This window comes from Pistacia vera, unplaced genomic scaffold (assembly GCF_008641045.1).
Source record: "Pistacia vera cultivar Batoury unplaced genomic scaffold, PisVer_v2 Contig713, whole genome shotgun sequence".
NCBI classification, from domain to species: domain Eukaryota; kingdom Viridiplantae; phylum Streptophyta; class Magnoliopsida; order Sapindales; family Anacardiaceae; genus Pistacia; species Pistacia vera.
Genome location: NW_022196572.1, coordinates 173,095 through 184,292, shown reverse-complemented (window position 1 = coordinate 184,292; position 11,198 = coordinate 173,095). Strand labels below are relative to the sequence as shown.

The 11,198-nt window shown below is 34.7% G+C and overlaps 1 protein-coding gene across 2 annotated transcripts; it reads left to right on the top strand.

The window, feature by feature from the left end:
• The first annotated feature begins 893 nt into the window (after positions 1 to 893).
• Positions 894 to 8,866, top strand: LOC116114544 (uncharacterized protein At2g39795, mitochondrial). Of its 2 annotated transcripts, XR_004125568.1 has the most exons (4): positions 894 to 1,081; positions 1,739 to 2,070; positions 2,283 to 2,453; positions 8,477 to 8,590. XR_004125568.1 is itself a non-coding variant. In XM_031400691.1 (3 exons), the coding sequence occupies exons 1-3, from the start codon at positions 968 to 970 to the stop codon at positions 8,640 to 8,642; spliced, it is 612 nt and encodes a 203-aa protein (XP_031256551.1). In that variant the 5' UTR covers positions 894 to 967; the 3' UTR covers positions 8,643 to 8,866. The 2 variants fall into 2 exon arrangements, 1 of the variants encoding a protein (XP_031256551.1); XM_031400691.1 differs by lacking the exon at positions 2,283 to 2,453 and having other exon boundaries at positions 8,477 to 8,866.
• The last annotated feature ends 2,332 nt before the right edge of the window (positions 8,867 to 11,198 follow it).

The following is an 11,198-nucleotide window of genomic DNA, read 5'->3' as shown; positions in this document are numbered from 1 at the left end:
TTAATGAAGATGCTCTTTATTTTTAAGAAAGAGACTTAATGGGAGAGAGAATTAATAAATAAAATATATAAAAACTTGTAGTTTATTAATTAAAATTAGGATAGAGAGTGAAATTTGACTCTCTAAATGTGGAGAGTCAAATTTACTCTCTAATTTATATTTTAAAGATAAAGAATCTGTTGCACTCTTATTTTTATGAATAAACTCTTTATAATAAAGAGTTTATGAACATCTTCAAATGATTTTTTATATGACTCAAACTCTTTATTATAAAGAGTTTATCGATGAAAATAAGAGTCCAATAGATTCTTTATCTTTAAAATATAAATTAGCGAGTGAGTTCACTCTCTATCCTAATTTTAATTAATAAACTATAAGTTTTTATGCATTTTATTTATTAATTATCTCTCTCATTAAAATCTTTTTCTTAAAAATAAAGAGCATCTTCGTTAAATTTAAAGAGTATATTAGATTTAAATAAAAATTGTATTCTTTATATTTTAAAATTATTAAAGATACTCTTTATTTATATGAAAAATGTTCTTTAAAATAAAGAGCATCATTGAAGATGCTCTTTATCTTAATTTTAAATAATAAATTACAAATTTTTATACCTTTATTTATAATTTATCTTTTCTATTAAGTTTTTTTCTTGAAAAAATATATTCTCTTTCCTAAAATTTAAAGAAAATTTCAGGATTCTATTACATTTGAATAAAATATTTACTCTTTATATTTAAAAATCAATAAAAATATTAAAAATATTCTTTATTTATATAAGACGTACTCTTTGAAATAAATAACACAGTTAATGCTAGTTTACATCCCAGTTGATAATTGATCAACTAAATTACTAGTGGAGACCCAAACGATACCCGTCATTACTCTAAAACTCGTTAGGAAAAATAGAAAATCTCGAAGGCAGGGAACCGTTAAGTTGGAAAAGAGGAGCTTAGTAAGCTTGAAAATGGTTAGAGCGACAAGAATATTGAGTAAAGGACGCAAAGCTCCTGCGGATCTAAATTTGCTTAAAGTCTTGCAGTCTGAGATTACGCACGAGCTCTCCTTCAAACGCTTTCAGGTTTTTTTTTTTTTCAAAATCTTCTACCAATTTATAATTTTAAAGATGGGTTCATTATTTATCGTGAAATGATAATTGTAAATATCTTACTTGATGAATGAAATGGAACTTGTTTGCTTCATGTGGGATAAGTAAGGGGGCAATTTTTTTTTTGTTTTTATTATGATACTAAAAGCTTATGTTCAAAATGGAGCATAAATATCCACTGTACTCATAATAAAAATTGTCCAAATTTGTTTCCTATATTTTAATGTCATATATTCAGGTATCTGACAAGTAACGGAGGAATTTGTTTGAAACAAATCCCAGTATTTTGAGTGGAGTTTCATGATGAACGTTAATGATAATTACCCTAGTTACATCTTCTCAGTTACATAAGTGGGAAAGACTTCCTTTTGATGGTTAGAATTATAACCGATATGGAATTTAATTATATATGGAATTTAATTATATATGAAGGAAAATGAATTCATATGCAAGATTCCTTTATGGATGTGGTGGTAGTAATTTTGTCATACTCAACTTGGCTAAGCCTTCTACATTTGAACCTTGGACCATCTAGCCACTACATAGAGAGTGAAACTGGTCTGTCTTTTGTAAATAATTCAAGAATTCTTGATCGTTTTCTTATTTATATATTTGTCATTGTATTTGCAGGATATTCAAAATGGTCCCGTGGGGGGTTTTACGCTGGAATATGATGCACCACAGTCCCAAGATGTGGTTTTGCGGAGGAAATGTGAGTCAGGAGAGGAAATTGCGGTTTCAGCTATGCTGGGGCCAGATACCTTTGCAAGAGAGGGTATTTTTCCAAGGGAAGTTTTGATGAAAGTATGTGTAAAAAAGCCAGGGTTGAGCTCGATGTTGCATTTTGATTGTGGAGTTAGTGAGATGGATGGTGGCAGATCTGAGTTTGACATCCATAGTGCATGTTATCTCCAATCAGCAACTTGTCCTGGTCCTTCAGTCTACAGAGGCCCTATGTTCAGGTAAAATTTTGTTGTATTATGAACAGAACTAGCTGCCAATCTTCGTGACCTGACGAGTTTTTGTTGTTTATCAGTTGTGTCAACTGGTATGCTTATTCACTAAGGCGAAATAATGAATAAAATATATAATGTGATTTAAAGAAAAAATCTTTAAGATGAAAACACTGCTAAATGTTCTTTGTTTGTTTTGTTCTCATGTTTTGCACTGAGAGTCATGCTTCACTCCACTATCCTTCATTGCTCATTTCAAGAGGACTTGCTAGGATGCAATTGGGGTTCTCTTTAGCTTAGTGCTATACATCGTCTTAGGAAATTAGTCAGTGAGATGGTTCTGGTGTGTTTTTGCCCCTCTTCTACCATGGCCAGTTCAGGAAACCTCTCAGGTAAGAATTAAAGAATTTTTCTTCCAATGTTGGTTACATGGAGAAGGCACAAGTTCGGTTTAGCTATTGTGTTGAATGAAGAACTTTTCTAAGGGAAGGTTTTAGTACATGTTATCGATAGCATGTAGGTGGGATGGTCCATTCCCTATTATCACCTAAAGATGAATTTGTTACAGTTATTAAAAATTGTAAATGTCTTCAATCTTGTAGGTCGCTTTTATACACCTTTGTTCTGAAAAGCAGGGTAAACATGCTAGTGGTGCCTAGATCAAAATTGGCTTTGGTTTTCTTTTTTCCCCTACCCTTGTCAGTAGCTTCCTTTTTATTTATTTATTTCTCTATGAATGTAATTTTCCCAACTAGATTAAGTAGGTGTGCTTGGATTCTGTCAACTCTGCCTCTTCTTTGCTTTCCTTGGCTTGTCGTTGTAATTTAAATTTTTTGGATTCATGTCATGATATTCTTTGAGTTAGTTATTATGGGCCTTGACTTCGAACGCATCTTGATTTATTTGCTATTGTTGGAGAAGAGGGATGCTAAATGCTTGGCTTAGATAATATTTTATCAATTTTATGCTTTATGCTAATAGAGTTAAATCGTATCTAATTTAGTGGTTCTTGATATTGGATTCTTTGAGAGGATAAATAGAACACATTGCATCTTGGTTTGGGGGTATTGAAGCTCAGTAACATTTAAGTCATAGATTGGGTTTGTAAAGAAACTATACTACTTATCATATCTGATATGAATCAAATATGGTATATTATTGCAATACCAATGTTTTTTTTCTTGCTCATCTCATAAATTTGTGGCCCGTAGATAACAACTAAATTTTGATTGGATGTCCTTTCTATGCTTGTCTGTATCAGGTTGTAGTAATAGAAGGGGAGAATTACTATTTCTTATTAATGACATCTAGCAGTTTTCATCATTTTTTAAATCTTTATTGTACATTAAATGAAAATCAACTGCTATGGATGCTAAGTGGAGACATGTAAACAAGAATTGAATAAATTTGTTTTAAGGTTATATAATCCGTATATAAATTCCAGTAATTATCATATACATAAAATCTGGACAATCAGTGGGCGCTTGATGAGACCAACAACACTTTAGTATATGGGAAGAAAAATAAAGGTGTAAAAAAGGGGATGAGGGACTAAGGTCAGGTTATATGCGTGATGGTGGGTGGTATTGGGTATATGGGAGAGTGACAAGTGGCAAATGTTGATTTGTTGGGGAGTTGAATTCAGATATAGCAAGATAGTACAAAGAATAAAAGGCAATGGGAAAGATCTTTCATCATCATTAATTTTGTAAAAGGAAAAGGGGTTGGGGAGGTGCTGGCCCTTGAAGTCCAGCGGGTTTCTTTATTGTATGCAGACTCATCTTAGGTGAGCGGGTTTATGCTTACCTTTTGATTATGTTTAATTTTAGTTGTGGATGATTTGTTATTCGATTAGGAATGTCACAAAGTTGTATTAAATATAGATATTGAGATTACTCAGCATTGCTGGTGTTTTCAATTGTGTGAAGTGTTAAAATTGTTCTTGTGTGATTGGAAATTCTGGGCTAGTGACAATTGGAGTTCAGAGTGATCTGGGTGGTGGTCTGTGAGTAAACTTTTGCAGGAGAAGCCTCGGGTTTCTATCAAAGTGGTATCAAAGTAAGCTTATATTTGGTACTAGAATGGAGAATAGGGTTGATAATATTGAAAGAGAATTGGGTACGATCAGAGATTGTCTGGTGGATATGCAAGCGTGGATGAGACGAAAAGATAAAGAAGAAGCTAGAAGGGGAGAATGGAGTGGATCGGCTGAATTACATGGGAGGAACGATCTAAACCAGGGAGGGGGAAATGACAATCACGATAATCATGGGTGAGGAAGACCAGAGTATGGTGGTCGAAAACTGGATATACCGCTTTTTTCAGGAGATGATCCATATGGTTGGCTATTTAGGATCGAGAGGTACTTCAGCGTGTATAGAATCACAGAGGAGGAAGATCGATTAAACACAATTGCGGTATGCATGAAAGGTGACCCTGTGAATTGGTTTCAATGGATGGAAGTTCAAGCCCTGTTGAATTCGTGGGCCACTTTCAAACTCGTTCTTATCCATAGGTTCAGTGGGTCTCAAGAGGAAGGTCCTTACGAAGCTCTAATGGCGATCAAATAATCAGGAATTGTTGAGGAATATCGTCGTAAGTTTGAGGCAACATCTGCTCCATTACGTGAGGTTAGGGAAGACATTTTGTGGGTTGCTTTTATTAATGGGCTTAAACCCGAGATCAAAGCTGAGGTAAGGTTGGGTAGGCTTGAAACTTTGGTCCAATTGATAAAGTTAGCCCAAAAGATTGAAGAAAAAAATTGGGCTTTAGATGAAATTAAAAATGGGCTGAATAAAGGGACACGATTTGGTGGGTTTAATGGAACAAATAGAGGCGTCAGTTCCTTTGGGATGGGTTCGGGTCGCCAATTAGGATTCAATAGCAATGGGTTTAGGTCGCAAATCTACCAGCCCTTATTCACAAATACACCCAAATCAAGCATTCCGTAGGATCAACAGCGACAATTCCCAAATGCTAACCCAACCAACAGCCAAAGAGGTAGCAGCTCCATGGTGAATCAACCCATAGAGCAGAGTCTTTCTAATCGCAGAGAGTTTCCCTTTAAACACATGATTGAGAATGAGATCCAGAAGAAAAAAGAGAGAGGTTTGTGCTTTAGGTGTGATGCAAAAAAAATTTCCTGGTCACCGTTGTGGAGAAAGACAATTTCAAGTCATCCTCGTGGATGAAGAGGAGGAAGAAACCGAGCTTGTTAGGGTGGGAGAAACGAACGAGGAATCTGAGGAAGCTACCTAGGATGACGTTGAGTTGTCACTCAGTTCTGTAGTCGAGATCAACGGACCAAGAACCATGAAATTAAAGGGTAAGATTCAGGATACGGAATTAATTGTTTTGACTTTTGATTGATAGTGGAGTGTCTCATAATTTTATTAGTAGAGGAGTAGTTGAGAAATTAAAATTTCCTATCACTGGGACGCAGTCATTTGGAGTGAGTAAGGGATGGTTATCGGGTGAGAAGTGAGGGTGAGTGCCGAGAAATTTGTATTGATCTTCAGGGAGTCTCAGCTGTGTTGGATTTTTTCCCATTCAACATGAACAGCTCGGATGTGGTGTTGGGCATGGCTTGGTTAGAGACGCCGGGGGAAACAACGATAGATTGGAAGAACCAAGTAATGAGATTAAAGGATAAGGGCAAAACTGTGACACTCTGTGGGGATTCGGCATTGAGCAAGACGTTGGTATCCTTGAAAGCAATGTTAAAGACAACACAGAAGGAAGGGCTATCCAATGGAATTTGGCTCCTTGCAAAAACAGCCAGATGATGGGGACGACATGGACAATAGACTGCTGAAATTATTGGAGCTGTTTCAGTCGGTTTTTAAACCCTTAGCTGGATTACCCCCCATTAGGAACCATGAATACGCCATTCGGCTCTTACCCAACGCCCAACCACCAAATATCGGACCTTACTGCTATCCCTACTACCCAAAAAATGAGATCGAGCGAATTGTCAGAGAAATGTTAGCTTCAGGCATTATCAAACCGAGTGTAAGCCCATTTTCTAGTCCAGTGTTACTTGTCAAGAAGAAAGATGGCGGATAGAGGTTTTGTGTCGACTATCGAGCTTTAAAGAAATTAACAGTTCCGGACAAATTTCCAATCCCCGCGGTGGATGAGTTATTTGATGAATTTTTTATTTTTATTTTTTTTGAGGGGTGGGGGGGGGGGGGGGGGGGGGGGGGGGGGGGCTACAGTCTTCTTCAAATTGGATTTGAAATCGGGGTACCACCAAATCAGAGTGAGAGAGGAAGACACCCTTAAGACTTCCTTTAGGACCCATGAAGGGCATTATGAATTCCTAGTCATGCCCTTCGGATTAACCAACGCGCTGGTAACTTTCTAAGCACTAATGAATGATATTTTTCGCCATACTTGAGGAAGTTTATTTTGGTGTTTTTTGATGACATTCTCGTGTATAGTACGACCATGGAAGAGCATGTGCAATACTTAATGATCACCCTGCAAACACTTCACGAGAATCAGTTAGTTGCCAACCACGAAAAATGTTTCTTTGGGCAGCAAAAACTCGAGTATCTAGGGCACATTATATTGTCGGAAGGAATAGCAATTGACTCTTCCAAAATTGACAGTATTCTTCAATGGCCAGTTCCAAAAGATTTAAGAACTCTTTGGGGATTCCTTGGCTTGACAGGGTATTATCGACGATTTGTCAATGGGTATGGAAAAATTGCGATTCCTCTAATTGCACTATTAAAGGAAGACTCATTTAAATGGAACAGTGACGCACAGAGGGCATTCGAAGAATTGAAGCAGATCATGACTTTAGTACTAGTTTTAGCTATGCCAGATTTTTCCAAGGAATTCGTGATTGAGATAGATGCGTCAGGACATGGTTTAGGGGTTGTTCTGATGCAAGAAGGCAGGCCATTGGCATTCTTGAGTAAAGGGTTGTCGTTACAGTCCAGACTTAAGTCAGTGTATGAGAGGGAGCTTATGGCCATGGTCATGGCAATCTAGAAATGGCGGCACTATTTATTAGGCAAACATTTTGTGATAAAAACGGATCAAAGGAGTTTACACTTCCTAAATGAACAGAGGTTGTTGAGTGAGGACCAGCAAAAGTGGGTGATGAAACTGATGGGGCTCCGCTTTGACATTCAATATAAACCTGGTCAGGAGAATAAGGTGGCTGACGCACTTTCTAGAAGGCTTGAGGTTGGGCTACTTAATATTTTATCAATAGGCTGTTTTGTAGGCATAAAGGATCTGGAAAATGCGGTCCACCAGGATGCCAAGTTGAGGAAAATAGTTCAAAAGCTGCTTATTCACCCAGCTAGCCGACTACCTTATAAACTAGTGGGGAACCAATTGATGTACCATGACAGGTTGGTCATGCCACGCACAGGGGCTCATATTCAGACCTTATTACAAGAGTTTCACTTATCTCCCATTGGAGGACATTCAGGTTTTTTTCGCACTTATAAACTCTTGGCCAATGTAGTGTATTGGGAGGGTATGAAGAAAGATATCCGCACATTTGTTGAAGCATGTGAGGTTTGCCAAAAGAATAAATATCAGGCTTTGAGTCCGACTGGGCTGTTGCAACCGTTACCCATTCCAAATCAAGTGTGGGAAGACATATCGATGGATTTCATCACAGGTAATAATGAGACCAACAACATTTTAGTATATGGGAGGAAAAATAAAGGTGTAAAAAGGGGGATGAGGGACTAAGGTCAGGTTATATGCGTGATGGTGGGTGGTATTGGGTTTATGGGAGAGTGACAAGTGCAAATGCTGATTTGTTGGGGAGCTGAATTCAGTTATATCAAGAGAGTACGAAGAATAAAAAGCAATGGGAATGATCTTTCATCATCATCGATTTTGTAAAAGGAAAAGGGGTTGGGGAGGTGCTGGCCCTCGAAGTGCAGCGGGTTTCTTTATTGTATGCAGACTCATCTTAGATGAGCTGGTTTATGTTTACCTTTTGATTATGTTTAATTTTAGTTGTGGATGATTGGTTATTCGAATAGGAATGTCACAAAGTTGTTATTAAATATAGATATTGAAATTACTCAGCATTGCTTGTGTTTTCAATTGTGTGAAGTATTAAAACTGTTCTTGTGTGACTGGAAATTCTGGGCTAGTGACCATTGGAGTTCATAGTGATCTGGGTGGTGGTCTGTGAGTGAACTTTTGCAGTAGAAGCCTTTGGGTTTCTATCAGCGCTCCATTTTGATTTCTTTCTTTAATGTCACTGCAGACATGTTACTTTCTTCTGTGTGTGTAATAACTGACCCAGCCGTGTTATGATCATTTAATCTTTGTGTTGGTTTCTGTAACTCACATGAAATAACTTTTTTATTTTAATTAAACATCGTCTTCAAGTGATATTGTTCGGAGACTCACATGTTTGTCTTATTAATTGCAGCACTTTGGACCGTCAGTTACAAGGTGCGCTCAAGGAATATCTAGTTGCCAGAGGAATTGGAGAAAGTCTAACCAACTTCCTTCTCCTCCACTTGCATAAAAAGGAGCAAGGCCAATATGTGAACTGGTTGCAAAAACTTGAATCTTTGGTGGCTAAAGGCGAGTGACATATATGAGATATCGGTGAAGGGTTTACGTTATAAATTTTATTTCTTTTAACATTTGCAGCATCCCTTTTTATTTGAAAAGGATTGTAGCTGAAATTAATTCAAACTGAGCTCAAATTCTAATTATAAACCAAAATGTTTACATAATCAAGAGTTGTATCATCATCTCGAAATTGGGACATTTTTTTTCAACCCAGAGCTTATAGTTTGCGGCAACAAGTTACTTTTCCCTGTTTTTATACTCTGACCGTAGTTTTATCATTGGCTATATGTACTGCTAAAATTGCCTACATTGATTATTGGTGTTTCACGCTTGCAGCCTGCCCTGCAGTACAAAATTGATCCTTTTTCTATGATCGATATGATCCTGTGTATTATATGACCTTGTTTTTAGTAGAATTGAGTTTGAATGGGTTATATGATTGAGTTTCCTTCAAGTCTTCAATGAATTATCGTTTTAGCTTTTCTTGTTCCTTTTGACACTTGGTTGTTTTTGTGGCGTATTTTCCACATGAAACCCTTCAAGCTTGCTCCGTTTCGCTACCAAATTTAGTCATATTTTGTTTAAGACAGTTTTAGTTGTGAGAAATGCCAAGCTCTCAGGTTCTTCTCCCCATTTTACCTTTATATCCCAGTGTTTTCAAATTTAAAATTAAAGCCTTCAATCGAGGTGAAAACATAAGTTAATTGTAAAGCTTCTGGTATGGTGATAGAAAAAATGTTCCATATGTTAAATACCTAAGGTAACAATAGATGTGCTTTTTTTTATTATAACAATAAATGTCTTATCTATTTGTGCAAAAAACCTTTTTTACAGCACCCATTATTATATCAACAAAACTAATATAATCCAAAACTAATAGTTAAGTGTTGAGATTTTCTAATCCCACTTATATTATCATTAGCCCCCGACCTTTTATCATAAACAATCAACAATGTGTATGATTTTTCATAAAGGAATGAAACACATATTCATAAAAGAGGATTTGTGATTTTTGAATTGGATAGTTCTGGCATATATTTATGAAGGACCGTCTGTGCTATGGCAGTTGGGAGATGGCGTCTAGAAGAAAATAAAAAAATTGTTAAACATAAATATATTAATTTAAGAATTCACTTGGTTGTTAGTTTGCTTCACAAACCGTTTGTGATAAAGATTATGAACACCGAATTCTAATTAATATCATCTAAAACCAGTTTTTCTTAATTAAATATTTTCGAAATTTATTGTGTATCCATATTTTTTTTTTTAATAAAAAGTGATAACCAATTATTAAATAAATAGGGTTAAAAATCACTTTTCAAATAAAAGAAATACTCTATGAAACAAATATGAATATATTTATGGGTCTATGGAAGTAATTCTTATTTCTAGGAAGTGATTTTTAGCTTCCATCTAATTTATCAAATTGCCCTACTTTTAAATTTTTATTTTTATTTTTTTTTAATTTTAACAAGTTTAGTTTTAATGAAAATTACTAGAAATGGCGATATTAAATATAAATACACTCATACATCAAGTTTGAAATAGGGAAAAGACGTGTAAAACAAAAAGACCTAATTAAACTTTGAGGTTATTTTTTATATCAATAAGAAACTTTTAAAAAAATAAAAAATAAATAAAAGATGTATAACTATTAACTAGTACAGGAGGATATTGATAAACTGGGTGGAGTTTTTTTTTTTTTTTTTTTGTTTTTAATAACCCAAACAGCCTTTTAGGTAAGCCCATTATAAAAGCGCTTTTGAAATTGGAACTTGTTTATTTGATAAATGATATTGGACAACCACTTACTCACAGGTTGCAACACAATTCCATTCGTCAGATTACATGTTTATCAATCAATTAATGACAGCTTTAACCATCATCCTCTAAAACAAACAAACAAACTTTCAAATGATATATTTATAACAAAAATGCTTGTTGGATTAATTTATCCGGATAAAATAGAGATCTATTTGACTTTTTATAGGATAATCTATGTATAAAAAAACATATTTGAAAGTTAGAATGCACGAAGAATGATACATGTGATACTATAGTATATATATTATTATTTTGCATAAATTTTCAATCAAATTGAAAACAAGTAAGGTATACCTTGTTACCTTAAGTCTTTAGTAACCTTAAAGACTTTTAATTTCAAGAAAAATTAAACAAAAGAGTATCCACCCTAAGGTAAAAGAAGAATTAGGTCAAAAGAGATATTTAAAGTTCTCAGGAATTTTTTATCTCTACCCTAAAATTGATATATCATTTTCTTTATATATATAGCCTTGTAAACAATTCAATAATTGTTTTGAACTTCTTTAAAAAATTCTATAATTGTTTTGGAGTTGTAAATAATTCCAAAATTATTACGAAGTTATTAAACTTTTTTAAATAATAACATTAGATTAACATTTAATCATAATTAACAATTTAACTCTTAAATTGTTTATATATTTACAATTACAACCCACTATTAAATCTAATTTAATATAAAGAAAATAATTAATTATGAACTTAGAATTACACTTAATTTCATTTAACAATTTAATCTTTTAAATTGTTCA

Coding starts and splice junctions, on each gene's coding strand:
- LOC116114544 (XM_031400691.1), top strand. CDS start 968: ATGGTTAGAGCGACAAGAATATTGAGTAAAGGACGCAAAGCTCCTGCG. Junction 1,082..1,738: donor TCTCCTTCAAACGCTTTCAG/GTTTTTTTTTTT, acceptor TTGTATTTGCAG/GATATTCAAAATGGTCCCGT. Junction 2,071..8,476: donor TACAGAGGCCCTATGTTCAG/GTAAAATTTTGT, acceptor TATTAATTGCAG/CACTTTGGACCGTCAGTTAC.